We start from the raw sequence: 19797 nt of genomic DNA, 5'->3' as shown, positions 1-19797 counted from the left end.
TTATGTGAGACTTCCAGTAACTACAATAGGCAGCCAAATTTAAACTGGCCCTAGAATTTTTAAAAACTGACTTTCTGATTGAGTTAGTTTTATAAAAGAGCTATCTAAGGCCACAATTTAATTCTCTTCCACCAATATTTTCTGTTGTTTTGCTCGCAGTCCAGAGCTCCTTCATCTAATGTTGCTTTGCAGTCAATTTAATATTGATTAATCCTCCTGCGTCTAGTAGCTCCCACTGATGTCCACTGAGCCCTGCAGAACTGTAAGGGCTTGTTTGCATAGATCTAGTTTCAGGATCAGACATTCACTTTGCAATTTTATTAATCAATCACAGTAACAAAGGATATCCAAAAACAGTGTTAAACATAGCTAATGGTTCCCTACCCTTCTTAATAAAAAGCCCAAAGCACAACAGGCAAAGAGCACCTTTTAAGAGTCAACTATTGTTAATATAAATATACTTTACAAAGCTTTCCATCATTTGCTTCTCAGTTATCAAGCCACTGCCATCCAGCCTTTTTCCCGGTCTCTTGCACAGCTTCCTATCAAGCTACAAATCAGATCTCACAGCCAAGGCTCTCCTTTCTCCTAAGACCTAACGCAGTTATATGTCATTAATAAGTATTGATTTACATCCCCAAGGATCTTCCACTTCTGTCTTAATCTCTCATCTGATCCATTTGCAGCATTTAAGTGAGGACTAGATATGCTTTCGAGGGACTGTTCAAGTTCAACAGTGCTTAAAAGAACTTAGGACATAGTAGCTCCAAGTGGAGTTGGCAATTTATCTTGAATCTAATAACAGCAACAAAATCCATATTACTGCCTGCTACTCCACTTCTGCTGCTTTTCTTTGGTAGGAGGCCCAACGCATCCAGGTCCTGCCCAAATGGTACCACCGAGCCCCGCTTTGCCTTGGGTAGAGTGCTCACATGATGAGATGGTGAAATGGGTGTCTCAGCAACGAACATTGTGTTTCTTGCCCAAAGGGTTGCAATTCTCTCTCTTACTTCACATTCCACACATTTTCACATGTGTAAAGAGAAAGCAGCTGTGCCATATTTTTAGCTTAACTAGTTGAATTCGGAAGGAAAGCAAAGTATTATTTTGCACTATTGAGCATACTAATGACGCCTTTCCAACCTCATCACCATTCCCATCAAAACTAACATGTTAATTTACATTCTTCATATAGTACCAATTAGGAGCACAGCAGCACGATACCCTTTATGAGAAGCTATCTCACTATAAGAGGCAAAAACATAATGTTCTGATCCTGACCTCGTAATGACATACATAATGAATTACTCCAAAGAATACTGTTTATAAGAAGACTAAAACGTGTTCCTTACATATGCTTTAAAAAACATGTAACTAAAAAGGATGCTAAATAATTTTACTTTGAGATGGTGCCAGTGATGCAGAGTTGATTTTAAAAGGCACTGAAGTTTTATGCAAGGCAATTCTGCAGTACACTGACTATATAACCCTTCAATACTGCAAAGCATGTATGATTTCCATTTGCAAAAAGTGATGGAAGAAACAGTATTATGTTCAATGCTGTTTTCACAATACTATTCTCCTTCAGCTATACCTGTAACTGAATTACATCTTATCTAATTGAAAGCACAAATATGTCAACGAAAACATTAAGTAAATTACACACATCATTTCTAATTATGAATGACAAAAAAGGGGCACAATATCAATTTACCAATTTTCCATACTAAATAACAGCCTGAACTTCATGAAATATCTCGTATAGTCCCATTATCTAGAACTTTCAGCAGTATTTGGCTAAGAAATAAAAGATGCACTGCCTAGATGTACGTTTCTTCTTCAGCTCTAATGGAGGCCACCCAGTGGCCAGGTACAGCAATCAAAATACGTTCTCACCTACAGGTCTTTATACAAGAATCTGTGAACAGAAAAGTGGAAAAACAGTTGCTGTGCATTACTGCTTTAGCTCTGACTTTCTCTTTCAGGCTACCAGGCAGCAGCTGTGCAGCTGCTGTTGGAGGTATGTTCTGCTTCAGAGCAGCACACACACTGCCGATGCTGTATATACAAGATTTGAAGTAGCATTTGCATCATCTGGAGCTGCTCTTTTCCCAGCCTTTTCTCTCTCACAATGCAGCACTTCCACAGAAAGATTTACATCCATATAGCGTTCTGAGGAGTTTTAAAATAAATACATATTTTGACAACTTTAAGCTCAGCCAGCTTGAAAATTCAGCTAAAGTGCTTGTAAGATGTACTGTGGGTGCATAATATATCATGTGGGGTTAGCTGAGATAAAGGTTTAATAGCACACTTAAGAAATACCGTAAGATGGGTGCAGAGTAAAATATATATTACTCACCTATAATCTCACTTACGTATGTGTAAATAATATGAAAAGAGACTGAGATATGTGCAGTAATTCCAGTGTAAAACAAGTCTGAGATCAGCCCCAACACCACTGAGTGTTTTTCAACCACAATACACTGCTACAAAAATATTTAAAGTTGGTTGCAGTACACTGCACTAACCAACAGGCAGAAGAGCTACTGTAATAAGTCAGTGTCTATGAGAGATAACATTTTTCTTCTGATAGTTTCTTTCTTTATACAAAACTCTGGCTTGTTAAAGCTGACTTCTGTTTACTCACTGAAATATACGGCTTCATTTTTTTTCCACACACAATAAAAATTTCAAGTAATTTGTATACTTATGGAAATCTAAATTTTCGCCTCAGGGGTTAGGGTTTGGAAGTGTGTTTTTACTGCTTACTTATTTTCTTTGTTACTTTATACTTCTCCTTTTCAATAACCTTGAACACAGTGACCCCAGGTGGCAGATACAACGATGGCTGCTTTCAGAAGCTGAGCCAAACCTTCACGTTTCACCAAGAGGCTGAGAAGTCATGATGCCCTAAACCAAAAGTCCCCATCACCAGTGCAGGACAGCTCAGCCCCTGCTATAGAACTGGGGAGGGTTCACTCCAAGCAGGTCAATAAAAGTCCTTAGGGGACAGAGGAATAGCTCCTGCTAAGGTTTTTGTTTCAGAACCACAGCTCCCCATTCATGTAGCAAGATTTCTCTAACAATGCAGCCCTCAGCTTCGCTTGAATGCTGGAAGAAGTCCAGCAGCACCAACCTCCATGTGGGCTAATTCACGCTGCTGAGCGGCCAGGTAAATTACCCTGCACAAATCCTCAGGCTGTTGAAGCCAGGCAGTTTGCTTTGCCCAAACTTGATTGTTTCGGTAGTTCTGTACTACTAGCTTGCCCTGTAGACATGTACGAAGTTGCTTACAAAAGTGAGACATAGATCCAGATCCAACAAAAAACACTAAGTAGTCTCCAGCTCCTTTTTTTTTTTTTTTAATGTATTTTAATAGGACTTGTGCTTTTTAGCACCTTTCTGCAAGCCTCTGCTACCTCACCTCACTGTTCCAAGTACCTCTACAGCTCACTGGTTTTTCTCATTATACTGCCTGGAAAAAGCTTCAGCTGCGTGAAGTTTGCATTCTGTGACCCATAACAGCTTAATGTAAAACAGCACAAATAAAGCATTACCAACGCAAAATGGTAAATTAACAGTAGCCAGGCACACACACAGTAGCTCTTCCATCTTTACAAACCTGTTTTATTTCACAGGTACAATGGACTGGTGAGACATCTCTTCTGTCCTGGTGCAAGGCTCCAGCCACAAGAACAGCCCACGCGGCTGCAAGGCTCTGCTCAGAGGCTTCACTCCAGGAGAAAAAAGCATGCCTGAGAGTTGATGTAAACAAATTAATTTAAGTGCAAGGGGAGAATTTCAAGCTGCTCACCAAAAAAAAAAAAAAAAAAGAGCTGCCCAGCAATATTTATTAGATGGTACTTTAATTTGTATCAATTAGCCACCAAATTCATGTACAACATTAATTAACCTCACGTGCGTGATTTTCAGTCTTGAGCCAAAAGAGCTCTGGGAGAGACGAAGCACAGGATATGCCAATGCCTTTCCAGCTAGATTGCTCATCATTTGCTGAAGAGTCCCTTAATGGAGATGGAACTATCCTGCCACTGCCAGAGGGTGTCACCACGGCACTAGGACTAAGCAACCAAACAAATAAAACTGATAAATAAGAAGTGTGGAGAAGCTTACCAGAAATAAACTCTACACAAACTCTGCATGAATTTTGCCTCACTTCACCCATGGGCACAAAGAATGCAGTTAATATGGAGCCTAAAACCAACAAAACTCTGTATTTTCTTTTTCTCACTACATCTCTTGCACTCTAACCTGGTTTATAACACTAAGCATTGGAAGGAAGGAAGAAAGAACCTACCTATTAGAGCTACCTGCAGAATCTCCATTGCTCCCACACAATTTAACCTTGTTTTCCATGAAAGCATCCTTTGAAAATGAAACTATTCTAAATGCACATTGCTCACATTCACAGTAAGTGTATTTGTCAGGCAATTCTTTTAACAGGAAGTTACTGAAAGAATAAAAAATGAAATTTTCTGGCATAATTATATATAGCCTGGGCAATTAAAAATAATCTACATAGAACATATGCAAGTGAAGATCAGATTGAAGTGCTGAATTTGTCTAACATTCTAAGCCAGAAGATGGAGGAAGTCCCAAACCCAAAGAGCACAGTAAATGAAAGCACTTAGAAGCCATCAAAAAGAACCCGCAACATAAGGAAGACCCTAAGGTGCACTGAATTAGTACGCTTATTGTCTTTCTAGTCTAAATGCAATTTACGTATTACCAAAAAATGCTAGGAGTCATACAACCATGAGTCAATATGGTGTAGCATGGCCAAGAAAACTTCACGGTTGTCAAAATCTAAGAAGAGCTCCGTTAGGATGTGCACGGAAGGCACTGGACATAAAAAAGGGTTGTTTCGTAGCCCCTGCTCTGAAGGTGACTCAATAGCAGCGTGTGGAATAGGTTTGACAAGGAGAGCATGAAGTCCAAAGATGCCACAACAACTTGCCTAAGCCATTGAGCAGCTTTATTTCAGCAATATTTTTGTACCAAAAGTCAGGTAAAACAACTGATATTGCTGAGGATGGTTTTGATAGTGCTGCAAAACTCTTGTTCACCTGTGAAGGAATCAAACTGTATGTTCCAGTAATAGAATGATTATTTTGTATTCTTGGAAAGAAGTTCCAGTCAAAGCACAGGGTTTAATAAATAAGAAAGAAAACACGATACATGACATGCCACTAAAGAACAGCAAGTAAACTTGGATGAAAGGCTGCTTATGCCAAATCACTATTTTAAACCACATTTCTAATAGCAAAGAAAAATCTGTATTGATGTTGTAACCATGCTGATGAAAGCAGCTGTAAAAGGAACACAGGTCAACTGTGGTGATGAAACTATCAGGAATTGGAATCATGGCACTGCTACAATATTTTAATATAGCAAATCCAGTCTATCATGGTGAAGGTTCAGTTAGCTGTTCTGGGAATTATCGGGATGTCAAAAGGCCAAGGTCTGTTTCTGGATATTAAAAAGTAATTCCCATTTGCCTCACGAAATCATGACGTGTCTCTGTGAGGAAAGGGCTTGGACCAAAGTTTATCTATTGGACAACAAACAGAGGAAAAATGAGCGAGTATTTCAAACGTAGCAGCAAAGTCTTCTTGCTAATCTTCTAAACAATAAATAAAATAAAATTCAGAAAATATGTAAATATATTGCTTTGTTTCTTGTTTCTCCCAATCTTTTTAATCTTTAGACAGCTGACTTCATGATAAATAAATCTCACAAAATATCAGAAAAAAAAAAAAAAAAAAGTGGAAACCTGAGCTGGAATTTGGCTTAATGACAGCAAACTCAGTCTTTCATTGCAAATTCAAAGAGTGATATCAGGAGGTCTAGCCTTTACATGGGCCTTGTAGTAACTGTAAATACAAAATTATCACGACAGTGGAGTGCTTTCCATTAATGTGAGTTAAAGCTCTACACTGCGCAGTTTATTCTTCTTACCTCAATTATCGCATCTGGAAAATCATTCTATTTATGTCAGCTTTTATTCTAGGATATTCATTCACATAAGTAAAGAATTTTCAAATCCTCTGGGATCAAGATACAAATCCACTTTTCTCATGCTTTTTTATCCACAGACAGAAGAGTGAACTGAATCTGATTCTGCAAACAGTGACGATAATTGCCAATATTCTAGTTAATTTCCAATCTTTTAGTTACCCAAATGGTGCAGGATTAGGACATAAAAGAACAGGGCACAAGAAGATAGGTTATATGTGGTCAGTGAAATAATTTTTGCAAGAAGCCATCACCATGCACTGCTCGTAAATACTTAGGAGTGAGCTTGGCAGACGTGGCTTTTTGGTCAAGAAAACACAATGTTCAGCACTGACACACCAGTCTCCTCGTCTGGTCACATAAGCGCTTTGGACAAAGCAGAAGGCTCAGTGGTACCACTGCTGGATGCTTCACCTTCCCTGTTAGCAGTGAGATCAACCATGATGTGCAGCACGACCAGATGACTGATTAATAGGTGGTAAGGCAGCCACAGCCTTCCTGATGCTATCAACCACAGAATTTCAGGGGCTCCTGAATAGTATGCAATCATTTGTAATTGAACTAGAACAATAGTTTAGAAAGACACCCAACATGTGCCTATTTCAGGCATCCAAAAATCAGTCAGGCCCCAAGCTTGGCTTTCAGGCATACCAAAGTCATATTTTCAAGTGTTTTGTTCACTAGAGATGAGTGCTGACTCTTCATTAACTGAAATAAATTTTCATGTCATCACATTTTGCCATCTCTGAAAAAAAACACGGAATATAATGGAGTACTTCAGAAAGTTCTTTAAGAACTAGCAGCAGCGGAGAGCCAAGCTTGATCTGAAGACTTCATGCAATGGAAAATCTGCCACATGCCGTGCTAATTTAAATTATGGATCCGTTCCCTGCTTACTCAAAAAAGCAAAAACTCAACTTTTCCAGCTTGAATGTGCCCAACTTCAGCCACCAGCTTTTGGATCTCACAAACCTCTGTCTATTAAAGAGACCTTTGCTGTCACCCACCTTTCCCTTTAGACCATGATCATGTCACCTTTCATTCTGCTTTGTTAAACTAAACACGCTCTGCACTTACAGAACTGCAGAGTGCCTTAAAACAGCATCTGATGCCATTTTCTGGATATGTACTACTATTTTCTATTTAATGCACTACATGGAGGACTGCATTATATGCTTCTAGTGCAATTTTTATCTGTCCACAGGCAGGTCTTCATATTGCTTATAAAAACTGAACAAATGTAAAAGAAATCAGAGTTTTTTGTTTTCTTTCTTTAACTCCAGGAAGCAAAAGGCAATTAGAAAACTAAATTTATTTTTATGGCCTTCTTTTAATAGAAAAGTAGAAAGAGAGAAAAGGAATATGATGGTGCCAAAGGGTTAACGCGTTCAGTTTGGGCCAGTCTCAATATCTGACTTAAGCAGCTGACAGTGCATGGTGTGTCAGTCTCTTACAGCTGTTCCAGTTGATTCAAAGACCATCTTTGTTTCTTGACATCTTAGCAACTGTTACTTTTTTCCGAAGACAATGATAGACCAGCTGTTACCTCACAAGATGCAATGTACTTCAGGTCAAAATCTTTAGCAAGGAACTTGTAAAACAAGAACTAAATCATTGTTTGGGTTTGTCAGCCTTTTCTTCATTAGAATAGAGTTCGGAGTCTAACAGTCAAGTAAGTTCCACTTGGTATTTCCATTAAGTGCACTGGAATGACAGAGAAATTTCATCTGTTTGCTAAGCTGAATCTTCTGTTTCTATAAGAAGAAAAAAAAAACACTGAACGCCTTGGTATTACAGATTATTTTTTGTTCTAAGGTTGGTTTCTGTCTCTCTATTCAGTGTTACTCGGCAGATGTCGTCTTGTAATGGAAATGAACAGGTCGAAATATTCACAATATAAAACGGGGATTTTCAAGAGAACCTTCTAAGAGTTGATAGTTCACTTCCCACTGTATATCAATCAATGTGAATATTTAGTTCCTTTAAGCTCTTTGAACATCCCCTTCTAAATGCATTACTAAGCAACTTAATCATACAGTTGATCCTCCGGTACCGGTGCCGGCAATACTCCCACTTGAAGAAAGGTAGGCTTTCAAAACTGTGGAAGGTTGCAAAATCAGTCGCCTAATGAAGACTTATTAGAGTGGGAGTAACTGCTGACAGGTTACCTACAACCTTTCTGAAAAAAAGAAAAAAAAAAAAAAAGGAAGCAAAAAAAAAGGAAGCATCGCTTTAAAGAGCTTTGGTTGAAATAAACCATTGTTCTTCCATACGCAGAGACAAATTACTGCTCCCAACAAGCTTCCAGCTGCTCTGATGCGAAGGATAAAGACTTGCTGAGAAGAGTGGTATTTTTTTATTCAACCTTTGTGTTTAATTCTGGAAAGCCTTAGCATTGAGTAATGCATTTTCAGAACGGCTGCCAGCTAATTGTTGTGTAAAGAAGCCCACAAAGGCACAGTCACATATACTGCAGTGGTAGAAAGATTTTACAAGGCCTGTTAAATTCAGCAGTCTTAATTTTTCTGTTTTACGTATACAGATACAGTATTTTTTTCATAAGCATACGTGAATACTATTCATCTTGGGCCATTTTTTCTAGGTTTAAAAGGACTTAGGTAAATTAATTCTCTGCTTTAAATCTGTTTTTCAGAATTGGTGACATACTGCCCATATGTAAACCACTACTCTATGCAGAATTAAAAATAACTGCCATTAGGAATGGCGCCACTAGTATTTGTGATGAAGAATATAAACTGTCTAACAAAACACTGAGGGTGAATCACAACCTCTAAAAAGCTATGAACTGACAGTATTTGTTTCTAAAGATAAAAATATCCATAAATACCAAATGTGTGTGCTTTTAGTTATGTTTAAGAGAATAACCTATCTACCAGGCCAAAAACTGACATCACAAAAATGATTCTGTAGTACAAAATCTGAATGCTGTCACGCTGCTGTAGAGGGATTGATAGTAAAGCAGATACAATCTCCTGATGACTGCTGAGCAGAACTTTGCATAACTAATTTAAATAGTGCTGCCTGCAGGCACCACAATGGTAATTAAAGACAATAATTCTTGGGTAAATGAGATGGATGCACTGGAAAATAAAGTCAGTGTTAAATTCACAGCTAATCCTTGAATGGAGAATTGGATCATTTATTTTCCAAGTGGCTGGGCAATTCTACCTGGTTTCATTTCCATCACTACTGCCAGACGACTCTTGTCTCCAAAATCCATAACTTCTAGTTTAAGTAGTATTCCTCATTGGCAAGCTCCAATTCAGCAAGACTGAATCTGCTTCAATTTAAATACATGAATAGTTCCTTTGACATCCACAGCAAGTCAATGAACAATCACATTTACACTTAAGCATGCTCTTTTGAAAAGCATGCTGAATCAAGCCATAAACAAGGCATAAAAGACACAAAGGAAGGCTGGATTGCCAGACAGTTTACCTGGAAAATATCTTGGTATTATCCATAGAAGGAAACCTTTTGTTTAGTATGCTTTGGTTCATTTGAGAGATACATTTCTTCTTTGTGGTTATTTACAAGCAGAATTCAAAAAACAGGCTAATCATCAAATACGACTAAACATCAGAAAAAATCTCTCACAGACTGCTTGTGCACCAGTCTCCTCAGTACCAAACCTGTAGCACATACATATAGTTTGTGTATTCACACACTCTGCCCCCATACTACCACAGTCTGCTGACCATCTCCTAGAGTTCCAGCACAGATGGGACATTCACGCCTCTGCAAACCTTCATGGGATGCAGCCCACCCCTGCACAGGGTGGATGGGATGATGCAGTCATCCTCTCCCTGTTGCTGCTTTCAAAAAGGAGGAGGAAGAAACTCCTCCGACAGTTTGGTCACATAAAAAAAATGAACATCATACAAGGAAGCCATGTTACTGACTCAAAAAAGCCCTCTGCCCCTAGCTCTGCAATTTCTCTCACATCTCTTATTCTTTCCATCTCTCACCTTCTGAGTGGCTTACCTCTACATTTTGAGCATTCTTGGCAAGGAACAATTGCTCATTATAGAGGTATTCACACCACCTATTTCAATAATCTGATTTTGTCCAGTGACTACTAAAGGACCTCAAGGTGTGTTTTTTCCATCTCTTAATTTGATCTCAGTCACTGCTGCTGCCAAAAGGGAGATCCTGCCCTGCCCTCTTCCCTCAGCTGCACGTTTCCACTGCCTCCCTTAGGCAAGCTGAAGGATTTCTGCAGCCAGGTAGAGGGTGGAAGGAACTGATCTGACTTGAAAACTATCCCTACAAGGGGAGGGTGGGGACACCACTCTTCAGAGAGCTGAGCTGGCTACCTGTGGCTGCACAAGTGCTAACGCCAGCACAAGAACAGCAAAAGCAATGAGTAGCCAAGTCTTGCGCTTACTGCATTACTTCCTCCTTTGGTAGCAGCTCCGAGTTGGTTTGGGTTAAATCAATTGTGAAACCATACCCTGAGGCTCCCAGCTTAGGTATTTTTGAGCAGTAGCCAACTTAGATGCCTACAGCAGGCAGAGTAAGTATCCTCCCTAAACATCCACGTGGTTTTAGCACAACATGGACTCCTGGAGCTACAGAAATAATAAAGCAGTTTCATGGGAATGGAAGTTTTCTTGCACTGTTCCGCAGACTGTGTGCAATATATGAAGAAGCACAGGCAGAAGCTAGATCTGTGTTTGTTTTTTAACAAAGGAGTTAAGTTACAAATGCAATGAAAATACAGGATGTGTAATGAATACGTCATAGCTGTGGCATCCTGTTTCTAAAATATCTTGCTCCTGAATGGTGCCGTCTTAGGTTTCTTCCACATATATGAAACTTTCCAGCTGGCCTGCAGCCAGTGCTTTAGTAAAACATGGTGTTATGCAGAAGTGAATAAAGCTTATAGTAGTAATAATGTCCTTGAAATTAACTAATCACCAGAAGTTTCAAAAATATTTTAATATCAAATCAACAGGACAACAACTAAAATTCACCTGTTAGCTAAAGTAAACCACTTTTCTCCATTTTAGATTATGCCTACGCTGAAAAAGTCCCCAAAAGTCATTAATGACCTGGATGACATAGGTTGTGTTTTCTGAATTTGAAGATCATACCTAGCTGTAAAGGAGCTACAGGCAGTTAGAAACAAATAAAGACACAATTGCTAAGTATTATGTTTGGGTAGAAATAACCAACAGTCCAAACACATGGTGAAGACTCACTGCCAAGGTAGCATTTATGCAGAAAAGGATTCAATGATTCCAAGGATCACATGCTAAGTGGAAATCAACAATCTCCTGTTGCTGTGAAAAATACAAAGAAACACGAAAGATGTGGACCAACTGAAGAAACCTGAGGGGAACAAAAATGGTCAGTGGTCTGAGGAACCTGGTCTGCCAAGAAAGATGGGGAGAATTAGATTGAATAGAAAAAACAAAAGATGTGAGAAGAAACAATAACCCTTCAAATACATTTAAAAATGAGAAGAGAAAAAAAAAAAAGATATAAACACGGAATACACAAACATCTCTACTACTGAGGATCTAGGCACGACAAAAACAGAGCTAAGAGACTTCTCCCATCCAAACACAGGACATACTAAATTATGTTCAAAGAAATTGCCTAACCAGTCTTAACAATCACAGGCTCTACAATCTAAGTGTCCTTACCACTAGAAATTATTACCACATGTCTAGTTTACATCCATCTTGTACAATTTAAGCCTAATTCTGATGTTTTGTCTTCAGGAGACAGACACGTTACTCATTTCCACTTTGAGGCTGCCCATTATACATTTTCAGAATGTTACTGTATCTCAGTGCTGAGGAAATCTTAATTTTGAAGGACTTTAATGTCCTTCAAATAGTGTATGTTTACGCCCAGTATCTCTCTATAGGAGCCAACTTGGGCCCCAATCACGGCTTACAAAACTGCCTGAATTGGAGACAACTTCGTTAAAAAACTTGTAAGGAGGTCACAGAATATCTTTCTGAAAGGCTAACAGCCAGATGATGGTATCTACAATACCTGTGTCCAATTCTATCTATAGTATCACAGTAGTGTCTTCCCGCCACAAAGTTTGAAAGAGTGCTGGGAAAAAGGTAAGAATTTTTACTTTGAGAAAACTCTCGATTGATTTAAATACCAAACAAAAGTGCCAATTTTCATGTTATGTGTTGGCTCTGATGAGCATAGAAAATAAAAAAAAAGCCCTTTATCCTCACATCTTTGACATGCAGGCAACACGCAAGCAACGAAACACTGTGTATTGCTGTAATAAATACAGCCATTTTGTCTATCATTTAGTTTACTTGTTGCTTTTCTGTGCCTTTGTAAGAGCTCGATATTTTAGCAAAAGTATTAAATAAATTTTTCTAACTTTTGTTTCCAAAGTACTTTCACACCAATATACTGTTCAAACAAACCAATTTATTATTAATCCAAGTAATAAATTACACAGAAATATTCTGAAATCTGTTACAGCCATCACAGCTGCTTATACAGAAGCAATAAAGAATAGAATGCTTGTAAAACTTATGCTATCAGCAAAAACTCTAGAAGTGGAGTCTGGAAGTGCACATTAAATAGCTATCTACACCCTCTGCTCCTTCATGAAAAAGTTTTACATAGCCTTAACATATTAATTTTGCATAGCATTTACATAAATACATAGTGAACATTTACCCATTCCACTACTTAATGCGGTGAAGAGTCCACCACACTTCTGAACATGGACTGAAACGCACAGCTCATGATTCACAGCGGAGCAGGCACTGGTGACATCCTGGCACCAAGATGACATGCCTGCTGATCTCAGTCCTGCTCTCTCATTCACTGGTTATGCTGCAGTTACATCTCCTTCTCCTCCTTGACTATCGTCAGCTTTGGGTCCAACTTGCATTCCCACAGCAGGTTTCCTCCAAACCTTCTCATTGTCCCCTTCAGGCCAGAGTCCTCAGTGGCTGCCCCAGTCCAGCAGAGACTGAACAACCTGTCAATGAAATGATGAGATGAAATATTTTTTATTTTTATCCACAGAAGGAAAATGAACAATCTCTTCCTTCTTTTTCCCCCTTTACTATACAACGTCATAGCAAAACCAAGGGTGTGTACTTCTATTGCAGCATTACATGCTGAACCAATAAAAATTCTTGCAAGCTACACTGCTAGGTTAAAAGAGATTAGGACAATCAAACTAGCCCCTTGTCACCAGTTCTGACTTTATACACCATTTCACAATGAGGAAGCCTTAGAGGATGTTAATCTGCTGGAAATCCAAGAGTGGGAAAGAAAATAAATTGCTGCCAAGCTATGGGTGTAATTTTATCTTCGCATAGATATAAATCATTCATTGCCTGCTGAGTGAACAAAAACTACTAAGTAGAGAGGGCATCAATACAATGCACCCTGCCTTGCTGATTTGTCCCATATGCAAAATTCTCAAGTGCCACATACCAAAAGAAGGGGGAAAGTTTATGCAAACTCTAACGACCTTCAGAATTAGGCCTGTTAGGAGCATAGTTGGACCTGAACCATGAGATCATGTTGGAGCTAGGAGGAATAAGGTCAGTAAGGAGCTTTTTCACTTTATTCAGCCATCAGAACCAACAGCATAGGTCACCTAACATAACTTCCTACCAGCATTCTGGAGGGAGACTACAAAGATAACAGAAGAAAATATTTCAAAAAGTGCATCTAAGTGTAATTTAATTTTTAAGTTCTTTTTATTAAGCACAAATGCCATAAGCAAGGATTGGTAGTGTTTTATTAAATAATTTTTACTGTGACTTTGTCTAGGGCACAACAGAGAAACAAGATGGCTTCTGCTCCCAACTGAAGTTAAAGACAAATCATGGCAAAGAACATTATCTATATAAACTAAATTTATGGTTATAATGCAAAAATACCTCACAGTTAATATTGTCATTTCACTTTTCCCCAGTAAAAATCAAAAGAGGGTGAATGCATCTTACCTGGCTATAGGTCCAAATCCACCGACGTTCTCTCTCAAAGCTCTCAAGGCTGTTCATCCTTGAATAGGCTGCCGAGCAGTTCCTGGATCTTCTGGGTGCACAGCACTGTCTTCTGCATCAAAAGTTGTTCTGTGCTGCTAGGAACACCTCCAGAGCCGTCACACAAGAATCAGTTATGAAGCACTGTGCATATGTATTTGAGGCTTCAGGGGGCACCAAATCAGGACCAGACAGGCACCAAGTTGCTGATCTTGCAGTGGTCATAACTAGCAGGTTGTTAGAGTGCTCTCTGCCTTGGAAAACTTGGTGGTCAGCTCCATAGCTTCTGCATGATGTTTGTGCATCAGTATGAACTATGCTTTTCCAAAAACATCTTGCTGGACTCACATCTGAGCTTAAGTAATATGCTTCATTGCCCACCTAATAAAACTCTCTTCCAAGAGTTTTGGGGTGGAGTCACGAAGGAAGCGGAGTATGGAAGAAACACAGAATGAAGGGCAAAACCCCCATGTGAACAGAAGCCAGCCAATATGCCATCATATGGGGTGGGGGAAAGGAGGAGAGAGCAGAGTTAAAGCACGTGTGCCTAGGGACCTGCAGGATGATATAAGAGCACTATGAAAAATCCACGCTCAACTGCCAGCTGTTAAATACATCCTAACTGCAAAGCAGACACACCAAAGTCTGAAAAAAGTGAAAGGGCCAAGGTTTGCCAAACATCCCAATGAAAAAAAAGGAAACCAAATCAAAGCACATATACAAACCCAGACACGAGGCTGCTCCTAAAAGACTGTAACCGAGTTTGGGCTAATAACTAGCCAAAACACAAGCATAAGCCCACAGTGTAAGCACACCAATACATACCCATGTACTCTCTGCAACTCACTAAGCTGTCCAGTTCATAATTAAGCTTATCAACCCCAAGGCATCCCTGTTTTCCCACAGGTCTTCAACGGTTATCCTCTGCTGGTAAGTATTTCACAGAGATTTTTAATATAGTATGGCACTTGTGTTGGGTGTGAAATACTCTAATAAAAAATCAAAACCAAACTATACCTATTAAAACACAGTAAGGGACTTTGTGAAGCCCCGATGTTGCTTTAACTTTTTACAGTTAGCTTCTTACCAATTCTAAAAAATAAAAATAAAATAAAATAAAAAATGTGATACATCCATGTGAATTTGAAGTTTTGCTGTTAGCGAGCACGTAACAGACCAGTCCCAGACAAAGAAGGACACACATAAAATATCCATCAGGTGCACGTGTGTAAATGCAATTAAAAAGCCACACATTCCTGATTTTGCAGATGAGAAAAAGAGCTTCCTTAGAGTTAAAAACACATTTCCACTTACAATAATGGGCATTTCGCCACTGACTTGGAAAGAACAAAGGACGTTAACTCAAGTTTTATCAAGATTTTACTGAAGTCAGGGATAAATCCCAAGAGAAACCAGTTGACTGCCACATCACTTTTCACAGCTGCACTGTTCTTTATATTATTAGCTACTCTTGAACCACACATTTTGACAAGAGTTACTGATAAACTATCTCCGTCACTTTTAGTATTGATGCAGTTACAGTTTCTCATTTATTGCACTTTTCAGTATAATTTTACACCAGAGAGCATGTGCATGTGTGTATACATGTGTGTGATAGATAGCAAACCTTTTTTAAGCATGGCATATAAAAAAATGCTATCTAAAATAAAACCATGAATGTAAACCTGAACAAAATTATTTGAAACACCAGTCCATCCTTCCTCCACCTGAAGACCTCCCAAATCTTGGAGAATGGTCAACCACAAAATTAAATGAAACAATGATACTGTCTTCAGTGTAGAAAGCACTGAAGAAAATAAACACCACCACTGCAGCACAAAAAATCAAATATCTTCATCTAGTTTTCCAGCATTCCAAGAGGACAGAACCCCAGCCGAAGTCATATGCTATATACTTTAGGGAACTACCTATCTGCATCAACCAGATGCAAACTGGAAGTGACAGCAGTGATATACTGCAACTTGCTGACTCCTCCACACTTGACAAGCAAACACAGATAAGAACAATGGCATGACTTCAAGAATATGCTCACTAAAATACAAAGAAAGGACAATTTATTTGTTCATCACAATCCTGTCCGCAAAAGCAGGGTGCACTGTCTTTCTGTGACTTCATTTTTCCTCCAACATGAGCAATACCTCGTTATGCTTGTCATGAGGCCTGAATGTGGCACCTGAGCAAGGCAGATGATATACAGCTGAATACGCCCTAGTGCAAAATCCAGAAACCAAGAAGATTCTAAAGCTTTTGACAGCAGAGGCAGTACACACCTGGTAAAGCCGTAGTTTGAGGACTGCAAGAACAGGCAGTCTATGACCCTTCTGCAGCACACACGGGAGTAACACTGTGAACATCTCTTCCCTCCTACCACGTATCTACAACAGGATAATCTGGCTGACGCAAATAAACACTGGGAATGGTTTGGAGACACCATAACCATGATGTACAATCAACAAGGTGCAGGACAGAGCATTTTTCCCTCCATCTTTCCCTCTCACACCTACTTAAGATAACATTTTACCAAAATGTGCCTTTTCTAATCAGAAAACCCACCCCTCCAGTGCTTGTCATGGTAGCATGCAGATGGTATAATTAGGATTTTCAGCAGTTCTGTTCAGGAATTCTCTGTTGTGGGTAAAAAAAGCTTGAAGAAATGTGCAGTTAGTCCTCTTCTAATTACTCCAGAAATCTGCATGCTAATGTGGTATCATAATAATTAGGATTGCAAAGTAATTAAACTGTGTAAATGGCTGCAAGAGGGAGCAAAATTTGCACACTTGAGAGCGTGCTTTGATTGAAAGTGTACGAGTATCCCATTGAAGGACTGTATTGCTTGATGTGCTGCCAGTAATAAAAACGTCAATGCAGACAGAATCTTTGTCCTTTCTCACCACAGGCACAGCTGATTTTAAAATATTAAGCATGTCTGAATGGATTTGAATCTGTCCCTCCTTCATGGGAGGGAGCATGTCTAGTATAACTCTAACACATCACTGAGTAGTTCTGATCCCTGAGTAGCTTTCTCAGCTAAAATTTAACACAATTTCTTGTCTTCAGGTCAAGCTACAGAATCCTTAGAATCATAAAGCACCTCATACCTTCGTTCATTGTCATCAAGATGAGCAAAGAGCACGTTCTTGGAGATGGCCTTTGCAAGAGCAGTCATAGTCTTATAGTCCTTTGGAATAACCTGTAGGAGAAAAGGAGGAAGGGTAGGTTGTATTTCTTCATAGATCTTGAAATCTATAGAAAATTCCATTATTCAAGATAACGGATGCAGTTTGATTTCAACCACAGGCAGATTTTAGCTATAATATAAAGTCACTAAGAAAGTAAGAAATTACAGTTTTTATAACATGAGGACAACTGAAAAACAAATACAAGGTCTGGGATAAGAAGCTCTGGACCAAATTGCAGTCATGATCTCTTGCTATATTACAAACACCCTAGCTGTTCAGCTTACTACTGAAAAGTCCAGAGTAGATAACCAAAATCACTAACACATTCATCTCCAGCTTTTCTGGCTGATAATAGAATAGTATTGACTGGTCTTTCTCAGTCACAACCTGCAGCAATGCAGAGACCACAAAGCAGAGACCTACATGCAGGTGGGTCTGGTGGGACAGGGACACAGAAAACACAGGAAAGATCCTTCAGATGTCCCAGCAATCAGGCATCTGAGCAAATTGAAATACCTGGAACTATCACTTGATCGTGACTTTTATCACTTTTCTAAGTAATCATTGAATTTTCTCTTCAAGCAGATAATCTACTTTGCAACAAGGTTCCTTTTCTGTTAGTTGGTAAACTACATGTTCTGTCAGATGTGTTGACTGCTTTCTCTGGTTTCAGGAATGAAGCAATGAAATAACCCTCTGTAGAGAACTTTCTTTGTGCTCCCCAGGATGGAACCATGCCAGATGTTTGCTCAAATCACACAGTTAAATCTCCTTTGATTTTGTCTCAAGTGACATAACTCATTGCACTGCCTTTAGCACTACTCATCCTATAGCTCACCCCTTCAAGGGATCCTTTAAGTTGACTTACGACCCAGATGTGTTTCTATCCAACACCTGAATTCAAGCCAGTGATTCTTCCAGGCTACTATGTAAAAATCCATCTGTTTGCAATAGTTTAATACAACCCTTGCCTTGCTTTTTACACTTTTAAATGTTTCATAATTTGTTCTTTCAGTGTCCCCCTTTCTTTCTCTGCTCCAGAAACCTCAACCGCAAACACACAGCCATGGGATTCATCTGCTTATGGCAGAAGACAAAGCACTGACACAAAACCTCTCAGAGCTAGTTCTATATTCATTGCAGCATCTACAGCCTGACAGGAAACTATCCCCTAAATTACTATTATTTTTTAACCTCAGTCAGCTAATTCTAGGAAATTAAAATCACAACAGCCCTTGCCACAGAACACACAGAATATGATCTGCATTGCTTCTTCTGGCTCTAGACCGATTACTGGCTACTAATCCTACTGTTGGGGCTTACTGGCATCACTGCTGAAAAAGGAAGAAAATAAAGAAAACTTCAGGTTCCATTAGAAACATAAATTACTCGGGGGTGTGACCTGAGTGTGGGAAGGAATATTTCCTTCGATTTTCAGAAGAGTCATGTGGAGCCCATATTAAACAGAGACAAATGTTACCCTTTCTTGGAAGTTTTTAAGGAGGATATTACAGACTGTACAAAAAGAAAAAAGTTTGAAAGTGGCTTTTAAAGCATCATGCAAGATTTAACAGTGCAGTGCATTAATACTTGGACCACAGTGTTGTTAAAACATAGCAGGTACTTGCAAGCACTATTTAACTCCCACAAGAATACTCTTCCATAATTGTAAGGATGAAAAGCTTTCCTAATTCTTTATTTCCTGGGACAGAAAATCCCAGGGTAGCCTGCAAACTTGTATCATACGTGGATGACAGAAGCACAGCTGACTGCAAATGTAAGAAGTGTTCTGCCAAAAAACAGTGACCGACAAAATGTATTCTCATAAAGTAAAAGCTCTTCGGGTTAAATTTACTCCAGGCATGCATGAATGCACATTAGTAGAATCTGTCCACCTTATGAAACACATTTTTAGCCTAGCTCCTTAAATAAATATGACATTTTTTGTTATATTGCCTGTCATTTAATAAATTCTGAAAGCTTTGACCAGTTTCAAACAATTTTGCAGAGTTATTAAGAGGTATCAATGATATGAACTAGCTAGTCGCTTTCATGAAAAAGGCAGTTAAGGAAGAGAAATCTAGAGGAAGGAAAGGCCACAGCGTGTAATCAACATTTATTTAACAGTAGAGAATCCATACAGAAAAGTGCTACAGAAAAGCAGGATTTGCAGGTTTTACTGCTTATGGGATTTGTTTTGGAGAGATCTGTGTCCTGGGAGCAATTTGTGCAACTAAGCCAGGTTTAGAACATTATATTATGCACCTTTCTATGGCAGTGATCGTAAGTTGACACAGACTGTTTATTTTTAAAAGGAAACGGATTCTCAAACTTCTACTATAGCAAAACATGAGCTTAGCTCTCTTTTACATTATACATCAAGCTTTTTAGAAGTTCAGCCTCCAAAAGCAAGGCCAGCATGGCTACACAGACACAGTGAATGCACAGCTACTCTGAAACTTGCTGGAAAGCATCCCATGGGAGATACTGGCCAATGATTTTCTAAAGCCAAAAATTAGTAGCATTCAAATAGAACAAATGCAACC

At 39.0% G+C, this 19797-nt stretch overlaps 1 protein-coding gene across 2 annotated transcripts in view; it reads right to left on the bottom strand.

Annotated features, from left to right (window-relative positions):
• PRKAR1B (protein kinase cAMP-dependent type I regulatory subunit beta) overlaps window positions 1–19797 on the bottom strand; it is a 99269-nt gene that overhangs the window by 63596 nt on the left and 15876 nt on the right. For both annotated transcript variants that reach the window (XM_032197458.1, XM_032197459.1), the window contains exon 4: window positions 17171–17262. In XM_032197458.1, coding sequence (XP_032053349.1) covers window positions 17171–17262 — 92 coding nt within the window. The remainder of the gene's footprint in view (window positions 1–17170; window positions 17263–19797) is intronic.

This window comes from Aythya fuligula, chromosome 15, assembly GCF_009819795.1.
Source record: "Aythya fuligula isolate bAytFul2 chromosome 15, bAytFul2.pri, whole genome shotgun sequence".
NCBI lineage: Eukaryota > Metazoa > Chordata > Aves > Anseriformes > Anatidae > Aythya > Aythya fuligula.
The sequence above is the reverse complement of the archived record's forward strand: the minus strand, read 5'-3'. Positions and strand labels throughout refer to the sequence as shown.